General features: G+C 37.4%; 1 protein-coding gene across 1 annotated transcript in view; it reads left to right on the plus strand.

Moving 5' to 3' along the window:
- Nucleotides 1-1,267: 1,267 nt before the first annotated feature.
- The window catches only part of sgip1a (SH3GL interacting endocytic adaptor 1a), a 77,049-nt gene continuing 53,777 nt past the window's right edge, over nt 1,268-24,539 (plus strand). The window contains exon 1 of the mRNA XM_056258841.1: nt 1,268-1,753. Coding sequence (XP_056114816.1) covers nt 1,744-1,753 — 10 coding nt within the window. The 5' untranslated portion in view covers nt 1,268-1,743. The remainder of the gene's footprint in view (nt 1,754-24,539) is intronic.

The following is a 24,539-nucleotide window of genomic DNA, read 5'->3' on the forward strand; positions in this document are numbered from 1 at the left end:
TGTGTCTTTGTCAATGTCTGGATCACTTTTGAACTTATACTCTCAACTTTTTAAAAATAAATACATTTTTTAACATAAATAATTGGAAATGTATGGTTCAGGCAGGTAGACTACAGACAGAGGGCGCTAGAGACAGACAGCAATAAGGGGAAGAGACGCTCACATGGACCAGAGCATGACTTAGGTGAACAGAAGCTTGAGAATGAAACAGTGTCTCATGTCTTATCCAAGCCTGGCTGAGTGTGAGTGTGTCAGGGTTAAAAATAGCCACAGAATACACTCATATTTGCATTATTATTATTATTAAGGAGAGATATCCAGTTTAAAACAACAACTTAATACTGATAAAACATTCATATGTTTGTATAATTTATTTTCATCAGCTTGCCATTTCAGGGTAAAAAAAACATATTCACAAAAATATTAGGCAGCACACAATGGTTTTCAACTGTGATAATAATAATTGTTTCTTGATCACCAAATCAGCATATTAGAATGATTTCGAAGGTTTGCGTGACACTGAAGATTGGAGTAATGATGCTGAAAATTCAGTTTTACCATTACAGGTATAAATAAATTACATTTTAGAATATAAACATATAAAAAAAACAGTTTTTAGTTGAATTAATATTTCACAATATTACACTTACTGTATTTTTCATCACATAAACACAGCCTTGTTGAGCAAAAGAGTTTAATTTTACATTTACAGTTTTATTTTTTAACATGTATTGTTTTAATTAGTTAACATATGTTCCTCACAAAATCATCCGCCCCTTTTTTAAATTTGATCAAAACTGCAGCTTATGCTTTTGGGATAGAAAAAGGATTTTGTCAGGCCACCCAACCTTTTTTTTTTTTTTTGTCTTTTCATTAGTGATCCAAAGGGGGAGACCCACCTCCTCATATAAAATGAATCACCAGCCCTCACACAAACACACAGCCTCTCTCTCTCTCCTCCCCTCCTCCTCTGTCACAAGTCAGTGTATTGAGTGCTGGCTCCTCCCTCCATGGGGCAGCTACTGTTTCTGTCAGATGTAATGTCACATTGATTGATTTGTCACAGAGAGGCAGCCACGGCCCGCCAGCTGAGCCTCAACGTGTAACCGTATCTCCGTCTGTGTGTGTTTAACATGGACAGTTTCCTGTATTTAGCTGTGTGGCACCCAACGCGCCATTAATCCAGTTCCTTTCTGTTTTGGCAGGAGCGGCATGCTGCACCATAACAAGGTAAGCTGTGTGCAAGTGTGTGTGTGCTTGTGTGTGTCTGCATGTGAATTCCCAGCGAGGACACTGACAGAAGCGCTGAACCACTCGCCATGTGACATGCAGCAGTGCACACAGGATTGGCTGAGCTGAGTGATGACCTCAGCAAGCCTCCCTTCCAGCAGCTAGCTCTCTCTCTCTCTCCCCATCCCTCCCTCCCTCCCTCCCTCCTTCCTTCTCTCTCTGTCTCTCTCCACTCTGCTTTTTTTCCTGCCCCCTTTTGAGCATCCTTTGGTAATCGTGTAGACCACAGCCGCAGTGACTAGCAGCAGCATCCATGGCCTAAACACGGAGCCCTAAAACATCCGACGGCCCGTCGTACGAGGGACACGGGGACTTTAAACCTAAGGGTTTTGGAGGCTGGAAGTGGGCTCTGTTTTTTTTTTTTACATCTCTTCATCTGGTAACCAGGGGCTTCTCTCCTCCCCTCCTCCCGTTTCAGGCTCCTTGGAGATAGAGGAATGCAAATCTGCAATCATGATGGAAGGTGAGGGCTTGGTCTATTTTTATCTTATTGCCTCCTGTTTGCCTCTCGTTGCGTGTCCGGCCCGGCGTGTGATTGCTTTAAATGCCATAAGCTGTCCGGCTATTTTGAGTGGCTTGACATTCCGGTAACTCAATATAGATCTGAAGGTGCTGGATATCTCAAACATAGACACACATCAACACACACACACACACACACACACATGTAAATGTATATCATATGTACGCACGCACGCTTATGCACTCTAATGTACAATAGCAGGCATATATGCTGTTTTTTTTTTCTTTGTGCTTTTGCCTCACCCCCCTTTATAGATGGCTTGTCTTTGTAAAGGATTATTTGGATTTTGCAGTTACGGCTTATGTGCCCAGCTGGCCGCCTCAGAATTCTCTTTGTATATGGAGTTCTCACACACATACACGTACACATCATACTGTAACGCAGCACTCATTTTTAATCATGTGTCCGCTCAAGGCCATTTCTTTAAAGGGAGGTGTTCATGTGTGCAATTCAGTGTGCGCATGTGAACGCCGCTGTCAGCTGTGTTTTGGAGGGAGAAACTGGTTTGTTTCACATGCGTGATGGAGGTTTTTATGTAACTGTCGGCCTGACGAGAACATATAATTTATTTATAACACTGGATCAGATAAACTCAGTATCATGTCACCTGCTCCCAAACACTGTTATTTTTCCTTTTGCACGAACGGTTGGTGCACAAACATGCTGGATCAAATCTAATTGTTGAAATAGGATGAATAGTGATAAATTAAGGGGATTTAATCCTAATTTGTTTGTATAATTTACCTTGAATGGCACATATGTGTGTCATCCACCCCTGGTATATGGATTATAAGCATGTGTTATGCAATTTATTGAGGCATGTGGAACATCAGAACAAACCATTTGCTACTTCCTCATTCAGTGTGAATGACATATTAGGTATTTTAATAGCAAAAACTGTATTATTCGGGTCTCAAATCTCCCTGCAAGGATGCTAAAAACACTAATATTGTGAGGAAACTCCTAAACAATAAATAAAATCTTCTCGAAAAGCTAAAAACTGCAGAATCATTTCTGTGACTGTTAGATTTAGGGGTAGGAGATGATTTGCTCAGTATAAAAACTATAAGTCTGTGAAGGTCCCCATCTCAATAGAAAACCAAACTTGTGCAAGTGACAGATCTCAGGGCTTTAGGTGTTAGGTAACGCTATAGCAAAAAGTGACAGCGACAATCACTGTAGCCTCAAATAGCTGTGACATAAAGGTGAATCTCTAAGTGTGGCTAGCACAGGCTTAGTGGGGTTAGCCATGCCTGGATTACCTGAAGGTGTAAAATAGGAAGGTAATCCACTTCACCCGGTGTTTTCAAAATTATGCTTCAACTCCCAAGCTTTTTTTTTTTTAAGTCTGGTTTAAGTTGACATATCCATTATCCACCTTGATGAATTGCGAAATAATATCGTTTTAGTAAGATAATATGCATGTAAGACTGGGCTAAGATGCTCGTCTCTGAGGATGAGAAGAGTGGAAAGGCTTTCTTGGATAGTTTGAGTCAAAGATCAGGTATCAGGTGTTTGTTCACAATACACTTAAAATGAGTTATTTCTTTTGCATCTTCCTTTCATTTAGTTAATTCACTGTGCAACTTGTTATATTACAGGGATATTTTGAAAGAATTATTTAACCTCTAATTGGTTCCTCACGTAAAAGACTACGGTTTTCCTCTCGTCTCTGCCCCAGACTTCCCAAATCTTCTCTTCATTGAAAATAAATGTCAGGTATATGGATCCCAAAAACAGAATACTTGAGTATTACAAAAGCATGGCAGAATCTGACACTATTGATGTTTCTTACCTCATGACTCCAAAGATATTGGCCGTTTCTCAATATGCGTTCTTGTCTGTACTTGTGTTCTTGTGGACTTGTGAAACGTCATCAGTCACTGCCCAAGTACTGTTCCAATTCAAAGTTCACATCTAGCCAAGTCCAGTTCAAATCCCCGGATGTGTTCTTGATCCGCCCCGTTTACCGAGGATGCATCGAGAGGTGACTTGTGCGGACTTGAGACAGCCAGGTATCCCAGAATGCATCTCGCACCAACCAGCAAGCGTCAATAGCAGAGGAGAAAACCCGCATAATATCAAAATACTACTGTTATTGTGTCATGAAATGTAATTTTAAGAGTGTTTCAATGAGAAAATCGTTTTGGCTGAGGGCAAAGTGAAGTTTCATAACTTTATATATTTAGGCTATTTAACTTTAACTTTGTAGCCTATATTAGAGAGCTTACTTATGTTTGAATTGTTTGCCTTCTTTATCATTGTAGATATTATTGATCATTAAAACTGACATTTAACAAAAAGAGACAGGGTTGTGTCATTTTATTTTATATACTTTAAAATATATATATATATATATATATATATATATATATATATATATATATATATATATATATATATATATATTTATATTTATTTTAACATTCTCTTCACTATATGTACAATAAAATAAAATGACACAACCCTGTCTCTGTTTGTTAAATGTCAATAAAAATCAATAATGTTTCATATTTTTAAAATGAAAACATGATCATGTTCATGTTGTTATAAACAGTGGTGGTAAGTAATGAAGTAAAAATACTTCGTTACTTTACTTAAGTATTTTTTTCGGGGATCTGTACTTTACTTGAGTATGTTTTATTTGCATCTACTTTCACTTTTACTCCACTACAATTTTAAAGACAAAGTTTACTTTTTACTCTGATACATTTCCCCATGCTCGGTCCAAGTATTTATTACACTGGCTTTCCAAACCAATGAAAAACTTGTTTTTCTTTTGAAAAAAAGAACGCGCGGCGCAAGCTCTGTGCCAGCATACGCTCACATAGCAGTCAGTCAGTTCGCCATTGACCGCAGAAACCGGTGAAGGTGCAGCTCTCGCTGCCAGCAATGATCCCAAGATTTCCGACAGGGATCACCCAAGGCCATATATCAATGATATGTTCGAATTCACTTAAGTCAAGGGAGATTAATATCGGCTGAAATGTCTTCTTTGCCTGCCACGGGTGAATTAAATTTCAGCATTCAAAACTTCACCCTCAAAACTGAGAAAACATATTGAAGTGAGTTGACGTTAAAGCAACACTAAAGAAGATTTTTTACCTTAAAATAATGTTTCCAAAATCGTTTCAGCGGTTCATCAAGTCGTAACAGGCTGAAAGGCACTTCTGCCTTAGCTTTGTGGTCCTAGAACCACACTATATAAGTTTGCCAGATCGGGTCGCGTTTCTGTAGTTCGAATGAGACATAAGAAAACTACAAATTTGACTTGCTTTACGTCAAGCGTTACAATTGGACATCATTCACTCTAAAGCCGGTGCTGGATAAACAGCGAGCATGCGTGCGACAGTAGGCTGCGGTAGGCTAAATTATTTACGACAGCGGTAACGGACAATGCCGCTTCCAACCTGTAGGGGGACTGCAGAGGAAAAGTTCTTTAGTGCTTTAATGTTACTATTATTAGCCAAGTGATTTCATATTGAAACCCGTGTAAACAGCTAGCTAACAAATTCTTAATTGCAGTATCTAATCTTATCATTTGTTCAAATAAAACATTGCATATCACTCCCAAAACAATTGATCTGCTTAATTATTTATATTTACAGTTAATTTGAATATTTACTTTTTACTTTCGGTACTTAAGTACGTTTTAAATCAGATACTTTTGTACTTTTACTCAAGTGATGTTTGAATGGAGGACTTTCTACTTTTACTGAAGTAATTTTTTATTTAGGTATATATACTTTTACTCGAGTATAACTATTGAGTACTTTTACCACCCCTGGTTATAAATATATGCAGTGAAGATAATATGCGTTGCCTGAACCACATGGCCATTAGGCTACAATGTTTAAGATTTTTAAATGAAAAGAGGCAGGGTGGTGTTTTATAACATATTTCGTTTTATTGTTGACGAAAAGAGGCAGAGTTGTAGCATATTTCGTTTTATTGTTGCCTAAAATATACGTAAAGAGATAACCGGAGTAGCCCGAGCGTGCTGAGTGACGCGATCAAGAACGCACTGTTCCATTAGCAGAATAACTGGACTTGCGTCCTCTCGTCCTCGGGAGTTCGTTCTCCTGAGTCGAACTTGGCAAGTCCGAACTACCAAGCACGCAAGTCCGCGTACTTGGTATTGAGAAACGGCCATTATAAGAAGTTCGTAAAAAATGAAAACTTTTGCTTTATCATATCTTCAAGATGCAGCTAGTGTTGCTTTTTTTGCTAACTCAATGGCATGCAGTGCAGTCTAAATGTCCTCATGCACATTAAGTGCATGTGTGGTGTATATTGTAACCATATTTTCGATCGTTCAATGTTCTTGCTCATTATTTCTATGGTTCCTTAATAAACAACAATTATCCCGTGTCATTACCCATTATGTGACTTCTCTGCTCAGCTGACACCAATTGTTAGTAACCCTGGAAATGTCTGGGTGGGGTTAGACTAAGCTTTTAAATAGAAGGGCTGCCATATAGACTGCTTTAAATAGTACCAGTGGTAGTGATAGTATTTCCTGTACAGCAGAGGTTTGGCTCCACCCAACCCCATGGATTTTCACAGAATTTCTCCATGGTGATAAGATTAACCTTGTGGAAAATAAATAGATTGTAAAGAGCTGCACACAATACTTTTATATTATAATATTTAACACATTTTTACTAGTTTTGAAGTAGTCAGACCAATATTATTTATTTGTATAAGGTAGATCACTATCTTTCTTTCTTTCTTTATTTATTTATTTATTTTCACAACAAAACATTAAAACTGTGTTATATGTTTCACAAAAAAATGTGATGGACAATTGCCGAAAAACCCTCAAGGGGCTTAAGTAGTGGCAATCTCCATAGAAACAATTATATTTAACAAATTAAAAACATGTATAAAACAATTTAAAATTGAATTTAGAGCACAAACCCATATGGAAAATTCAGACAACTGAATTTTACACTAAATTAACAATACACTAAACTGTACGAGAGTAAGGAGGCCTAAATAAGACAACTACGAGTTGGATACTGGTGAAATTCATTATTAAAAATAAAAATATTACGAAAGTGCTGGGGAAATAACTTTTTTTATAGAGCTATAAACGAATGAAGACACTAGGAATACTTGCCTGAGCAAACAGTGATTGGGAGGGGTGTCTACGATTTACACAACATATTATTCTTAAAGCTCGCTTCTGAAGTCGAAAAATAGATTCCAGTTTAGTTGGGTGGGTGCTAGCCCAAGCAACATTACAGTAATTGATATAAGGGTACAACATTGAACATTACAACATAACTGCTACTTTTTTATCAATCAAATGCCAAATATTTCCTAGAATACCGACCACTTTGGCTATTTTTGTACTTGTGGCATTTTCCAGGATAAAGAGTCATCTAGTATAACACTATGCGGGAAATATTAGGGTTTGTTGTGTAATGAATAATGTTTTTTCCTCCCAATTTATTTTTTATTGCCATCTTAATTTGCATTTATGAGACCAAAATATGTTGCAGAATTGCAGCTATTCCAGTTGGTAAGACAGCATAAGACGATGCATCATCATGTGTAAAATAGTTTCCTGTAGTCTATTAGAGTATTAACTGAGGAGTTTTGTCTGTGTGCCATGGAATCGTAAAAGAATAATTCCATTATGTCCTCTTGTTCTACTTTTAATGAATATACATTGAGTAAAGACTAGCTTGAGTGCTTATTTGTTACTTTGTGTAGGAGGCTTACAGAATGATGCTGGGAGTAATGACAGACATATACATAGGTCTATCTTAATGTAACTTGTCATTATTTTTCTTTCTGTAATATAAAGCAAATTCATCAGCCAAGTCAACAAACATAAAGTATGATATGTACTGATGTAATACTTTACAACCCTGATGAGTGTATGAATTAGATACACTCATCAATTTACAATTTTAAGAATTACAGAATAAAATAGGCCTGTGATGTGTCTGTAAAACTTGCAATTTTAGCCAGAAGACTGAGTCACTTTCTGCCTGTTGATCTTTTTGGGGGGTGTCTAATTCAGTAGCTAAATCTGCTGGAAATTCCAGACTGGCTAAAGTTGCTTACAGTTGCTTCTACATCTATATAATATAATATAATATAATATAATATAATATAATATAATATAATATAATATAATATAATATAATATAATATAATATAATATAATCAGAGACAGAGCACTAGTGACAAAAATTACAAATGACATCTTTGGAAGATGTAACACAGCAGAAGAGGAAGTGCACACAGACGGCATGAAAGGGCTGTCACTGGACTGCGGCGAGACAGAGGCCGGCTCTGGTTGTTTTGGCAGTAACTGGAGTTGAGCTGGAGCAGTATTTCCCAGCAGGCTAAAGAAAACAGTGCCTTGGCATCTGCCCAAAGTGAAAGAAGATTTTTTCACTGTCCCATAATGTCAGGAGCATCCCAATCTTATCAGACAGTACTTCAATAATGCATATAAAACATGGACATGGAGAAGGTGCAAGGAAATAAGTGTAGTGCTTAACTAGTTTTGCTTCAGGACATAGAGTGTATGTATATAATAGTATATATATTCATTTGAAATGTACCTTGTACTGGATAGGCCCAGAATGTGGAAAAATTATTAATGTGACAGGCTAAATAGAAAATCGACATCTTTGAGAACATTAAATACACGTGCATTTTGTATGATTTTTTTTTTTGCAGTGCCTGTGTCTGTCTGCACATCAAAAGAGCCACTAGGCTGTCAGTTCACTGTGATAACACTCTCCCCGCCCCCTACTACAGAAACACTCCATGCTTTGAAGAATGAGAGCCTTTGTTCAATGGCAACAATAGATTGGTCAAAGAACTAAGATGAACTTTGCAAAATAAGGAATGAAGCTGGACTGAATGAGTATATCCATATACGTATGGAAATGCATTTTATTAAGTACTAAGTGCGTGCACTGAAAGTGTAGAAATACAGTTACAGATTGCCATATTGAATGGTGGTTTGATATTGTGCATTAAGTCGGGAGAGGTGTGTTACTTTGATTAGCTAAACAAAACATCATTAAAAATACAATGACCATTTTAATGGCTTCAGCCCTGGACTATAGATTTTGTAGTATGGATAGTTGGATAGGTTTTAGTGTGGACTCAGAAAGTATCAGTCCCCAACTGACTGTGTACATTTACATTGGCTTGTACAGTAGGATGAGCATATACAGTGGTGGAAGCCTGGTTATTATCTGTACACCTACAGTTTGGACACTTAAATACACCTGTATGAAGTCAGTGGAACTGACTTCATATATTCATTATACTGTGACACCAGTTGGTTGAAAGCAGTTGCAAAAATGGCTGGAATGTTCGGAGAAAAAGTCTCACATCATTTGTTTTCAGAGGTCACTGGGTTTTATATTTTGTCTCTTAAGGCAAGGCAAGGCATTATTCCAAGTGTAGCTTAAGTGACCAAGGGTTGTGTTATTGCATGCTGTATTTTCATAGTTCCATCATATATGTTTAAATACATTGGAAAAAATATTAAACATAATAACTAGAAATCATACTAATGATTAATTACTATATCAGTTACTACTAATTAATATATCAGTTAGTTAACTGAAAATTGAGTGAACATGGAGGTGATTTTTAAATTATTTATTGTTCTTTCCATCCTGTCAGTCTTTTATAATATCATTTTGTCCAACAAAAGCCTTTTTAAGAAAACCCATTGTGAAAATTCATACATCATTCTCCTGGAAGTGACATTTTTAGTAGGGAAAACAACAGCACACACGAGTATCATCAATTCATTTGATAAATTCTGTGATGTTTTTTAATAATAGTTGATTGTCTAAAATATCCCACCCTGTTTATTAAAATGATATGAATTGGTATGATAACTTCAAATTCAAGTCTACACCCTCATGTAAACTAACTCTAAATCCCTCACTGAGCAATGGCTAACTTTAGCTTTTTATTTCCATCTAGTTTGGTTCTATCCTGTTAAGCATCCTGTTAATTTTCCTGCCATTATGTAAATCATTTAAAAAGTGTAGGTGCCTGAGTTTAAACAGAGGAAATTTATAAAATACGCTTTATAGAAATACTTAATTACAACAACACAGCTTTAGGGACAGTTCTTTTTTTTTTTTACACAGAGTTCTAACTGGAATGACTCCCAAATACTTTTTTTTTTATGAATGTGAAGGAGATTATGAGTTTATATGAACATCAATCTATGAGAGCAATTCACCTTGTCTTGCTATTGTAGCATATTATTTATGCATTATTAATATATTTTAACAGTTGGCGGGTTGGCACAGTGTATGTCTGTGATGGCAGAGGTGTGTGTGGGTGGGTGTTTGTTCTGTCCCAGAGGCCTCAGATTAGACCTGGATTAACACATCCATGTTTCCTCAGTTGCCCCCAAAAGCAACATGGGGTAAACACATAGTTACTGTAGTTTACTCTTGTGTATACAAATATTTTCATAGTTATTTACCAATTTGAGATCAGTTTCATTCATCAAAGCAGAGTGTTTAATATGGTAGGGAAGGCACTCAGCACAGAGCAGAAAAATACTTCACAAATAATTTCCTGTTTACAATATTGGAGTTGATTATCTCTTTGCTTCCTCCTTCCTTTATTGCTGGTTTGCACTTTTAAGAGATTACAGGCAGGGTTTGAAATGAACATTTTCACTCACCAGCCAATTTTAGCTACTAAATCTTTTAATTTCTGGGCATTCAGAACTACTAGCCAAAACAAAAAGATCAGAAATATAGCAGATTAGGAAAGTTACAGCTTATATTTAAATATAATTGATAAACCTGATTCTGAATTATTGAATGGCTTTCAATTTTACTTTAATACAGTCAATCATTATTGGCGGATACCATAAAAATAAAATAGAAATAAAAACAAAATTATCTGTGAGTTCTCTTATAGCGTTTTGTTGTGATTTCCAAATATAGCTCATTTCAAAATTATTGTACATAATCTTCAAATGCTAACAACTGAAAATACAAGATTGCGTTATGTCTGATGCAGGAAGAGGAAGCCATTAATGATGGACAGGACGAGAGTAGTTTTTAAAGGAGTTGTCGTATTTTTTTTTATTATTATTATTGATTTACTTCCATTACTTATTGATTAACCATTTGTCCAGGCTGATTTATACAGGCCTTTTCCTGTTTCCCTTTCAAACAGTCAAAACGTGTATATGAATAGAAGTGTCATGCCCATTCAAACTGCAATATTTATTTTTTCTCTCCCTAGGGAGCTCCATTTGGTCTGTTTTTTCCTTAGAGCACAGTGTGAGCCAGGAGGACTCACTGGTGTACCCTCAAAAAATGGTACATCACGCCCTTTATGTGAATGTGAACCATGTTATATGATCCCGTCATTATGTGAAATGGTTTCTTGGTTTGAATGAAGGTGACTTGAATGTGTACTTCCGTATATGACCCTACAGAGCCCTGTTATGCAAAAAGTAGTCTTGCCTTAAAGGGAAAAAGCAATTTATTGTCCTGCCACTATGCTCTTAGTGGGTTGATGATTGAAAGCATTCGTTCTATTGCAGGAAGGACAGATTAAGTACCTTCTGGATGGACCTTGGCTATGATATAACAGGAAAGAGCATCTGTCATCAAGATGCATATATGACGCATTAGAAAGGTCCCTCATCTGTTTGTGATAGAATTTCTTCCACATGGAGAGGAAATGTTTTTCTGACTTTGTTATTTAATCATATATGTTTCAGATATCTATAGTTAGTTACACATGAATATACTGCATGACTGTATATTGATCTGTGCAGGCGTGTGTGTTGGGATCTGGCGTGTGTGAGATGACTCATCTGAATGAGCTGTGCTTCTCACCGTGGGCTGGACCATCTCATGGATGGCAGATATGGTGATGATCCACTCAGAGCTGACTGGCTACATTAGCACCTAAAGCATGAGCATGAACTGCTCTAAAACCAATGATAAAATACATTGTGTTTTTTACTGAATAGGGCTTTGATAATGCAATTTTACACAAATAGGCTGCATAATATGGTCCAAACCTCTTAATAATTCATCTATTTCAACAAATGATTGTTGAAGAGAGATGCTCAACTTTCTGGCATTGTTAATCCTCAACCTAAGAAGGTCAAATTATTATATTAATATTAAGTTGCTTTATTTTCATATCATTGTGTGAGGATTGCAATATTTGCAAACCAGTTACCAAATTCTGTCTAAATACTTTGTGGGCCATATACATTTACAAATTAAGTATCCGGTTGTTAAAGGTGCAGTAAGCGATTTCTGAGAAACACTGATGATATTTGAAATCAACCCAAACAAACACACCCTTCATTCATTGCTCCGCCCCCAAAATGCATAAAAACGCAATGCAAGAGTGGATGTCTCTTTTTCATAGCTGAAGGGAAGTAAAATAATGCTTTGCGGGGAAAAAGGGAAGATGACAAACAAACAACAAGGAAGAACAAAAAAGGAACATACCGTACACAAGAGTATATATATACACAGCATCACAGCAGCTCCAGACAAACAATGACACTCAAAACTGTCCTGTTACTACACCTAACATTACAACAACTGGATATCTTGGTTCTGGTCATATATTTGGTCATATGTTGCTCACATATGGAGCAGAATCAACGCAACCTTGGCATCCATTTTCAGGCCTTCCTGCTTAAAGGCACAATACGTACGATTTTTGGATTTAAAATATCCCAAAACCACTAGAACAGTGTTATATATTTTGTTGACTTTGGTACTTACATTATCCCATATGTTTCCAAGAATGTTTAAATCCAAAGAAATAAGGAATTTTAACCAGGACACGGACCGTGTCATTGCATCGCCTATCAGTGACGCCATACCTGCGTTACCCTCGATTTTCGGTTTTATTTTGCAGAAACCATGGAAACACCAAAGATGCTTTAATATATTATATGTTTTATTAGACAAAGGAACAACTGGTTGGAAACATTTATAGACAGAAAACTAATCATTGTTATATAGCTCAACACTGTTAGTCTTATTGTTTGAATCGCTTGTTTTCTTGATTTTCACCGAATACCATGTTTTTACCATGCCTCAGAGAAAAACACTATTTTGTCAAGTGGCTAACATAACGTAATCAGATGCAGCTTTTTAGAAACAGTAATGCAGCATTTTCTCCGTTATACAATGTTTTAAAATGACTTGCATGCCATTTAGCAACACAAGCCATCCAGCATTCATTAATACGATATTCTAATATCCATCTGTCTTCCTGCAGTGTGCAACAAGTGTCTCGTAGCAGCCACTGAGCGAACGCACAGAGTAACATTATAACATTATTTTCAACAGACAAATGTAAATGATAAAACAGCGCTGCGTTACCCCACATACGTTTGACCTGAAAAAGCGGAAGCATAATAATAATCTGGGGCATAATAAAAGTTCCGCTGCTCTCGAGCCGTGTCTCGCGCTCGTCTCTCATTAGCAATCGCTCCAGCGGCCTCGTTCCGCTCCCACAGCACTCGGCCCTGCTCTGCTTCATACTACAGTAATGTTGATAATCTCATCCATGAATATTATTTCTGCCCAAATCCCGTCGGGTTCTTTTCCAACGGCTGTGAGGTGAAGACCACAACTCCCATGATTCCGCGCTCAATCTCGGCGTCATCAAGCTTTTGTTTTGAATAGGCGACCTTTAGCAGTGAAAAACTATATTGTGCCTTTAAGTGTCTCCAGTGCTGGAAAGCTTTTATAATATTAACGTGGGTCCTAAATCTCTTGTCTGATCATAACCCTTATTTTCCAGGGATATTCCTCTTACCTTTTCTCTTTTTAATGTCCTTCAGCCATCTCTCTTTCTACAGTCTTTCTTCACATCTTCGTTTTTCTCACTCACTCTCTCTCCTCCCCCATCATGAGTGTATACGCCCTTAGTCTCAGTCTCATGTCACGCGGATGGCCGTAGCCAGCTATGAGGTCACTGAGGTCCGGACCTCTGTATTTTTCTGAGGTGTATATAATAAATATTGTGAAATAATGGCCTAATATAGTATTACCACTACTTTAGTACTGCAAGGATGTTGCACAGCACCAAAATCTTCTTATCTGAGCTGCCTCTGTCACCGCTCGTCAATGTCAACATATTTGAGATAACCAGTCATATCAAAGTAGACAGAAGTTGCTGAGCGCGAATTCCAGTCGGTTATTCGGTGTTATTGACATTCATAAGGTGCGTATACTGCCGTGGAGAACGTTAGTGTACAAAGCAAGCGTTAATGCACTGTAAGCGATTTAAAAGCGAGGTGGAAAAAGAGGGAAAATTGCACGGAGATATTGCCACAGACCAATCCGATTTACCTTTGTTTTATAATTAAAGAATTTAGTTTGACAGTTTTGATTTCCATTCTTCTCGTGTGCTTATCACTTGCATTGCTCACTATCACAGGGCTTTAGTTCATCCAGTTTCCAAACTCTCTGAATAATTTATTTAGAGACTGTACATTGTACATTTTCAAACAGAATAATAAACTTTATTAAACTTAAACATATAAAAAAAATTGTCATTCACTATATCATACTTGTTCTGATGTCTGAGAAAATATGTAATGAGAACAGCTTTATTGGACATTCAGCTATATAATATTAAAATACAGTATGTGAGCACGGATTAGGAGAGAAAACACATTAGGCAGACAGAATAGAATTGTTTAGAAGTGGTGACCTCAGTGGCGGTCTTAACATAGAGGCATAGGTAGTCGGCTGCTTGGGGCCCCCTACCAGCGGTCGTAGTAGGGGGGCCCCCAACCAACCTCAAAAAAAAAAAAAAATAGAAAAGAAAAGAAAAGAAAAAGCCCCTTATCATCATGAACGCTTCAAAAGCATAGTAAATGTTATTAATATTCTTAAGAAATATGTTGAAATGTTGAAGTAGTTAAAATGTCAGTTCCAGTTCATGGTTATCTGTCCCTACACATAACACCCCCTACTTTCACAATAAAATGGACTAGTCCGTAACGGTGCGTGGGGCGAAACCGCGAAAGATAAACATGACAGGAGGACTGGGAAGTACACAACAAAGCAAGACGAGTCTAAACGCGAAAATGAAACAAAGTTACCCAAGCGGCTCAAAAAAAAAAAAAAAAGACGCCGATGTGTATTTGGCAACGCTGCCAAAAATTACAAACTTTTTTACGCCTACTGTTGGGGATACATGCCGCTACAGCAGCAGCTGTGAAGTGACGCTAGTTGAGGATAACGTGTATACATCCTGTTAGACAGAAAGGGCAAAAGTAAATATGACATTTATTATGGGTTTATCTGATGATTGTTTTAAGTTCACGTAAATTAAAAGTTGTTATATATTTTTTGAAACCTAATAAATGTAAAAAAAAAAATTGCTTTCAATTACACTGTAATGTTGGATGGCTATAATTAATGTTTAAAAATTAGGGGAAAAAATTATTTTTATCTAGACATCAAAAGCTGTATTAGTATCAGTGATATCGACCTTCATTCATAAAAAGATGCCATTAAACAAGTATTTAAAATATACTGTCTTTATGTTGTCTCTACATTCATTTGTAGATTAACTGTGAAATTATTACATTATAAAATATATAAACTAATACAAACCTATAAAAATGTTTGTTTGTAGAATGTTTGAAATGTCAATCTCATGTGCAATGCCAATTGCAACCTCACTCACTCATACATTACAAAGTCAATTATTCATCTTGGCAATATTTGCTAAGTATATGGCTGTTTGTGGGGGTTTACCCTAACTACTTGTCTTGCTGGTTATATTTGATATTGATTTGATCTTAAAAAAAGAATAAACAGTGCTGGGTTTCCTGTCATTTTGGCAAAGACATGTGTTATCTGAAACCTTATTCGCTGTTGGGGAAGGTTTTTTTTTTCTCCTCTCCTTCCCCGTAGATTAGCTTTTCCTACCATTCAGTCGGTACATTTTTTTTCATTCTCATAAAGATGGGATGGGATGGGGGGGGACAGAATTAAATGGGGACAGAATTAAACTGAACAAACCGATTAAAAATTAATTGTAACAGACATTAATATGGGTCATTCAAGAAGTGACTATTGATTAATTTTGAACTTGAAGGAAATTAATCGAATTGAACTGAACTGTGAATTGAACTGAACTGCGAACTGAACTTGAGTCTTTTCTTTTGCCCTGTGATTGAGTGCAAAGCTTGGATTTTTTAAAAACAACCTGTGAAGTTGTGCATGGAACTTGAAATACTGTCAACTGTGATCTTAAGCTCTGCAGTTAATTTTTCATCTTTGGGAAAATGTTGCAATCGAGATTTAATGTGTATTGTTGGATTTGTAAACTGAACTGCTGAATTTTGAGGGTTTGCTAAAAGTACAATGTGAAGACATCACAAATATGTTAATTGATGCATGATGTCATCTAGTGACATTTAGCGACTTTTTGGATTCACATCACACATTTAAAGCTGCAGTCCGCAGTTTTTCCTCTTTGTCGCTGTGGTGAGCAGGACGGCCGAGGGACGTGAGAGAACGTCGCGAGGCCGGTGGTGTGATTGCTAATGAGCAGCACCTGTGAAGCACACCGGTCTCGCATCTCTCACGGAGGAGCGGAAGCATAAAGGGTATGTGGTGAGAGAACGTCGCGAGGCCGCTGCTGCTCATTAGCAATCACACCACCGGCCTCGTGACGTTCTCTCACGTCCCTCGGCCGTCCTGCTCACCACAGTCGCCATCTCTGTTCGAAATCTGCAATTGCAGTTATTCACGGAATTATTAACTCTACGTGAGTTGTAGTTCGACACCGCACAGCGTGAATGAACAATGTTTGAGGAGAGTGTGCAACTGTCAGTCACCGCGCCGGTGTGGATACTGTCATTCAGAATCACAGATTCTTCTTTTTGGAAGTATGACCAACATAATAATTTTCACCGGAAGATGTCAAAAAAAGTAAAAAAGTATGTAACATCCACTTTTGTTCTGGTTCTGACATTGCAGTAAATCGCTTATATCACGTAAAACCGTGCAAATTATATTTTGTTCTCAAATTGTTAATATTAACAACGTCAGCATTGCGTGACTACATGTAATGCCCTTCCGATAGGCTATGTATCCTTGTTTTCGCATGGGTCCGGTTGCTCTTTTTTTCTGTAGCCACTCCGAAGTCCGAACGAAGTCTTTTGCATTTTACAACGGGTGAATCTGTTGTCACTGGTGATTGTCGTTTGAACCTTTTTGGATCCGCCATCAAATTGATAAGTTTAATTATATCAAGTGCTGTGAGAAAAGGCTATAAATCTCCACCTCCAACATCCTCACACGCAATATAGCCTACTAGCCGAGACTCCTTCTTTATGTGTACAGATGTGATGTAATGATGCAAAGGCATGCTCGAATCTCCCGCGGAAATCCACCAGTACCACTGGAATTAAAAACATTATTACAAGCTTACCGTTTTGAATCGAGCTAAGGCAAGCAGATGTTGAACACTGGCTGGTTATGTATTTTCTCAAATATGTATTTTGGATAATTTTTAACCCAAAAAAAGCTACGGACTGTGTTCGGGCTCATGGCATCCCGGACAGCAATATTTTAATGATTCATATAAGATGAATCACTGTCTGGACATCTGAGATTACTACTTTTTCAGTAGCATTACATTACATCATGAGTGTATATTAGCACCACTTGTTGTCTGCATTTGGTGTCTGATAAAATGTTTGGACCCGGGAAACAGCGATGCATGACTTCAGACATAACAAGCAGATACAAAATTTATAGAAATAAATGAAAAATGTAATAAAATCAAGCAACTGGTTGTTATTAATACATATGTATTTCCTATAAATTAATTCTAATTTGTAAAATTACAAGAAAACCAAGATTATTTCCCATCATAGTGTAAAAATACTTATGCCCATTAATAGATTTTTTTCTATTAATATTAAATAATAAATACATTTCTTTTTTACTACATTGACTTGAATACTAATTCAAGAGATTATTGCAAATATGCACTGTTGTATGATTTTAATTGTTGGATACAGTTGAGAAAGTGAAGAGTTGGGAAAGACCAAGATCACCGTTTTAAAGGGATACAGATATGGTATGTGTTTAAAAACTAGTAACTTTTCATTAAAGGTTAGTTCTTTGTTAAATAATGGTCTACACAGATTTTATTTACATTTTTTAAATATTATTATTATTATTTTTTTATCTATAGATGTAGCCATATTGGTGGTTCATTTGATATGGAGGCCATTCCATGTGTAACTGGGCTTCAGATGAGTTCAATACTGACAATGGCTGTGGACCCCATGCTGCTCTGTCCCTGTCCCAAAGATGAGTCATCCTGATTAGGTTTCATTACTTTGCTTCTCTAGACAATAGAGGCTCCATTGATTTGTATCATCAGCAGTGAGCATCAGGAAAGAGAACGGGGCAGGAGAACAAATCAGCAGAATCTGAGCAGAAGGCATTGTGTAACTACCCTGAACTGTGTGTTGAGTTTGTGTGATCCTCTCAGGCTACATCTAAATGAATCCAGATTCATGAAATGAAATGTAACAAAAGCTCAGTGAGAAATGACAGAGGGACCAGACATAAAGTTATCATGCTGTTCTTCTGGCACAATCACTTTATTAGAAATATAATTTGCCACTTAGTGCGTTCAGGTTGCACTTAAAATCGTCATTCCATATGGTCTAAAATGCAATTGCTTTCATGTTTCGCCACAGGATAAGTTTTGTCATCTTTTCAGGGATTTAATATGAAGATTGTACAAAGTTATATATAATTTTTTTTTTTTTTACAACATTACAACAAATGAATGGCAGGTACAACAATCCTGCTATTAACAGATATATCATCATTTTCAAATACCTCACAGTCCACACTATAACGCAAAAACATTGTTTTTAAATATATCCGCTTGAGAACGCATCTACAAAAAGACTGTGAAGTATTAGAGACTGAAAAACAGTCATCCACACACTGTGGGAAGCAAATCAGAATGTTCTGATTTTGCTGATCGCTGCTAAAGTGCAAGATGTGTCACCACACATTTTAAGCCCATGGGGTTTAGTTATTTTACTGATAGTTGGTTGCTGGTCTTACAACATTTGATTGGCCAAAAATCGTACTTTTCCCTCTTGTTTTGTTGTTGTTGCAGTAGCAGTAGCTGTTTTTGCACTGTTTTCCTAGAACAGAAAAAAATGTATATTGTAAACATGTACAGTACCTGTCAAAGGTTTGGAAACATTACGATTTTATGTTTTTGAAAGACGTCTCTTATGCTCACCAAGTCTGCATTTATTTAATAAAAATACAGCAAAAACTGTAATATTGTGAAATACCATTACAAATTAAAAGAACTGTTTTCTATTTGAATATATTTGAATATATATGTTGCAAAGATCACTGCTGTAATCGCTGTGACTGGTGTCCAACTGAGATGACGTCATTCACCACCGTCTCTTTTTCAATGACGTGTGACTCACATTGACAGGGGAATATCCGATCTGTCTGCTTACATGGCAGACGCAAATGCACGTATCCGATTCATATCAGATTGATTTCCACTTATAAATGAGTCTTGAAACTGATCTGAGAATACCAGAATCCATGTGCTTTTTTCCTGCCCAAGTTTGTGGGTTGTAATGGGGATATTAATGGTTGTAATGTTTGGGGATAATCAAATTAAATGACCCATCATACCACTGATCAGCTCTACCAAACTTGGATGTCTTTTCCAGTAATAAACAAACACTGTTAAGTTGTTTTGATTGATACTGTGAAGCAGCTTTGATACAATCTGTATTGTGAAAAGCGCTCTTTAAATATATTTGAGTTGAGTTGACTTGACTTAATGTAAATGCGGCCAAAGAGCATCAGCTGGTGAGGCCTGAAGGCTAAACCGCATTACTGCACTCTCCTGTCTCTCTCCGTCATGTAAAATGTGTGTGGATGTTTCATAGTAACTATCTCATGCAGAGAGATTGGATTTGTGCTTTTGCAACCAGTGTTCTGAACTTCTCTACAATTTTATTATTTATTTCTGAGTAGGAGTGGAGCAGATACAATAGTAACATTAGTAAATACTACAGGCATGTATGATATAGTATTTATGGTATGATCTTTTTTTCATAATCTGGTTACATATTTAAAATATTCTGCCTTTTACTGATCCCGCCCCCTTCACCTTTATTTATGTCAATTTTAAACCTCTTTATTTAAAATATTGCTTACAAGCATAAAGACAATGTTAAATATAGATTTTTAATTTTCTGCTGTTTGTTGTTGTTGTTGTCATAAATATGTTTAGAGATGATAATTATCATTTAAAAAAAATTGCCTGTTCTATCTCTATGTGGGTGGTGGAGGAAAAGAGCAACCCATCACAAACATAGCTGCCTCCACGCTCAAATCCAGATGAAGGGAACTCCCATGTGCAAAGTCAAGATTAAAGATAGATGTAACACGCCTCGCGGCTAGAACACAACCCCCACTCTCAAACTACGAAATATGCAGATGAGCATGAAGAAGGTGCACCGCTCTAAGATTTGGACCAGCGATCAGAAGACTAGACTCGCTCAAGAGACCGTGTGAACAACAAGGGGAAAGAATCAAGGACACACTTGAACTGCGTTAGAACAGGTAAGTATATTTCGAGGAATTAGTAAATAAAATAAAGAAATAGAAGAATGATAATAGGACAAGGCAGTAAAATTTCAAAACATTGTCACATAACTCAAAAGAGGAAAAATAATAAATAATCAGGAAGACGGCAAAAGTTTTGTTCTGGACAAGTGAAAGTGTGACTTCTTTACACTAGAGTTAAGTCCTATTTAGGTTCAAGCTAATAAATCTAATTTATTTTCCCTTTCTTTTATTTTTTTTATTTTTATTATATATATATATATATATATATATAAAGCTAATTTGACCTATTTATAGTATAATAATTTAGTTAATAGAATAATTTAATTCTAATTACAGTTAAACCTAATTTTAGCTATGTTTAAATCTAATTCTAGCTACAACTTTTTCACCCAATTACCCTTTAAATTCTCCTTTCAACTCTCGTTACCTTAGAAACAAAATAGGAAACAATTGAGAAAAAACAATACAATATTCAATCAGAATAAAAAAATATAAAAATGAAAATATAATAAAAATACAAAAGGACTTGAAACAATCAAAAAGAAATAACAGCAACGGGGAAAATTTGAAATCACACTAAGTCCAATTTAGTGCTCAACCAACAGTGTCAGTTATATCAGGTTACCGAATTTCAGCTTCAGTCTGATGATCCTTCCGCGAGATCCTTCTTCCGCAATTCAGGCTTAGTCAATACAGAAAAGAAACGTGTGCACAATCCTACCACTCAGCTCATTTCCTTGATTCAAGACTCAGTCCTTATATGGGCATGGCTCGCCAGTTCCCGCTCACAATGGCTTCCTTTCTGATGTGCAACGGGGACAATACACGTGCGAAATCTTCGTCAAACTCGTTCAGCATCCAGGAATGTGCAACGTCCGTCTCAGCAAATGAACATGGAAAGGGGAAATATAATAAAAGTGTCCAAAAAGAAAACAAGGGAAAGGGAGGGAAAAAAAAAACCCAACCTTGCAAAAGACAAGGCCAAAGATACAATTAGTCATTTCTCTCAAAAATATACATCATTACAACATTTAACCTAAATATAAACACATTAAACATCTCTGACTTCAATTTCGTTTAACTTTTTAGCACATTAAATTCACATAAATGCACTGAGAGCAAGTTTCAAATGACGCGCTTAGGCCTCATCTGCTCGTATTAAATGTGCGTCACAATCGGCCATTAACTCATAGCTCGAATACACGACAAAATGTCGCCAGAATAATATCTGTTAACTGTTCAAAGTACTTTTAGCTCGGAAACATTAATTATTTGACCCATTCACGCAATATTTCTTCACATTTTAGACAAAATATTAACTCTTATAATCTCTTTTACATACGAATGCATATAACACTAGCATTTAATATTTAAACACTATTTAATCGACATTTAAACAAGGAAAACTCTTTGTGATAGAAAATATAATTATTTTGCTTACCAAGAGAACTCAATTTTTCGATTATGAAGGTTTTCAAAGGCAAACTCCTACTTTAGGCCCAAATCCTCTGCAGCCTAACGTGCAATCAGTCACACGTTCACCCGTACTCATTCACCGATGAAACTCAATCCTTACTTCAGTTTCAAAGTCTCTCAAAAGTTATTTCTCCAATACAACTGATAGTTATTCTCGGTTCTAATTAAAATTTCTTCTCTCTTCAGAATCGCACCATCCGCTTCTCAAGATCGCGCCATCTGCTCTCTCTCTCGCAAGGAGTGTTTCATCATCTTACGTTTTGGCTCCACCCATTAAGGCGGGGCTCATTCTCTGCTCATCAATTTAGAATAAAAATCTAAATGAATCTAAATTCATGCATTTTCTCATTTTTCCTCTTTCAAGATATTTAATAAAATAACTTTACATATATTCATGTTAAATGTCAGTGTCTTCTTTTTTTTTCTTTTTTTCCCTTACGTCAACAATGTCTCTTTAGTAACCTGGGTTACACCCTCCCCTCTTGAATATATGCACGTCCCGCTGCATCTGCATATTTTTGGGGTTGAGTCACAACCACAGGCGCATCATCAATAGAAGCAGCATTCCTCTCCTCCAAAGTACTACTGAATGCTACACTCAGACCTTGCAACAGAGATTGAATCACTACGGTAAGTGGATTCCCTAACTGTGGATACTCAAGCCTTTTTGCGGGCCGTCGCTCTCTTTGCGAACGCCTGGGAATAACTCCTTCCTCGAACTCTGTGTCATTCTCTCGTTCACTCTGATCAACTCCAATATTCACAGTTTCACTCAGAACTGTATTCTCTTCAGTTCTACTCTCAACCTCACAATTAATTTCTGGTTCAGCCTCATGAGAAGGAAACTCAGAACAAAGATCAAATCCTGGCTCTTTCCTCACCGGAACCTCTGAATCAACACAACTAGATTCCATCTCAACAGGAGGAACTTCTACTTCTCCAGATTCAAGTAAGTTCTCTCTCACAGATTCCACTGGATGCTCCTCTGAGAATCTACAGGTAGGTATACTTTCTCGTACAGGTTCAACGGCAGGTAAATCAACTGAGACATTCTGAGGATTTTGGCAGGGTAAGTGCCCAGGGCTCACTAGAACTCGGGTTTCAAAATTCAACGTATCCCCACATACAGGATTAAAGAATTGATCAGTATCAGACCCATATTCACATTCAGACTCTGGTTCTTGTAAATCATCGTTACTCACACAAGCTCTAGTTCTGGGCTTGCGACCCTTTTTCTCAGATTGCTTCTCACATTGACCTGGTTGCAAAAATCCACAGGGCAACAACAAATCACGATGTACCGTCCTGAGAGGACCACTCTGCCCAACAGGTCGAATAGTGTACACCGGTAAGTCTCCCGCTCTCTTAACCACTACTTGAACACCTTGCTCCCACTTGTCAGCGAGCTTATGCTTCCCTCGCAACCTAACATTGCGCACCAGGACCCTGTCCCCTTCCTCCAAAGTAGAAACTACCACGCGTTTATCAAACCTTCCTTTGTTGCGCTCTGCTAACTTAACAGAGTTCCCCTTAGCTATCTCGTAGCTCTCTCGCAGTCGATCTTTCAAATCTTTCACGTATTGAGAATGCGATTTGACTGGAGCTTCTGCTGGTAGACCAAAAGCTAGATCCACTGGTAAGCGAGGCAATCGCCCAAACATGAGCTCATATGGAGCGTACCCGGTCGTGTCGTTGCGCGTACAATTGTATGCATGCACTAAGGGCTTCACGAACTCTTTCCATTTAGACTTTTTCTCATTCTCCAGCGTTCCCAACATTTGGAGAAGCGTCCGGTTGAAACGCTCTACCGGGTTACCTCTGGGGTGATAGGGCGTGGTTCGAGTTTTATGAATACCCGCAATATGACACAACTCCTTGATTGTACGGGATTCAAAATCAGGTCCTTGGTCACTATGTAGCTTCTCAGGAAACCCATAGTGCACCAAGAAGTTTTCCCACAGACATTTTGCGACGGTACGAGCTGTCTGGTTCTGAGTCGGTATCGCAACGGCGTATTTCGTAAAATGATCCGTGATGACTAATATATTCTTAGTGTTACTTTGATCTGGCTCTAGCGACAAGAAATCCATGCAGACCAACTCCAACGGCCTACTGGTCTTGATGCCGACCAAAGGAGCTGCTCTGTCTGGGGGTCTTTTTCTGCGAACGCAACGCTCACACGTCTTAATCTTCTTTTCAACAGTCTGAGACATCCTGGGCCAGAAGAATCTGGACCTCACCAAGTCTAGAGTTCTCTCAATACCTAAATGCCCCATGTCATCATGAAGGCTGCACAACACTAACTTCCTGAATCCAGCTGGCAACACTAACTGATATTGAGAGACTCCTTGTTCCTGTCTTCTCCTGTACAGCACTCCATTCCTTAGTTCAAGTCGACTCCATTCCCTCAACCACAATACCATTTCAGGTGTTTGACCCCTCAAAGTAACTGGCTTAGTCCCACTCTTCATCCACTCAATTATTACTTTAATCTCTGGATCTTTCCCTTGCCACTCTGCTAACTCCGCCTCTGAGAGATTGGGAAGGTCAGGTAGACCATGCTCAGCTTCGTGTCTTAA

This window comes from Rhinichthys klamathensis, unplaced genomic scaffold, assembly GCF_029890125.1.
Source record: "Rhinichthys klamathensis goyatoka isolate OS25496 unplaced genomic scaffold, OSU_Roscu_1.1 h1tg000160l_1, whole genome shotgun sequence".
Classification (NCBI taxonomy): Eukaryota; Metazoa; Chordata; class Actinopteri; order Cypriniformes; family Leuciscidae; genus Rhinichthys; species Rhinichthys klamathensis.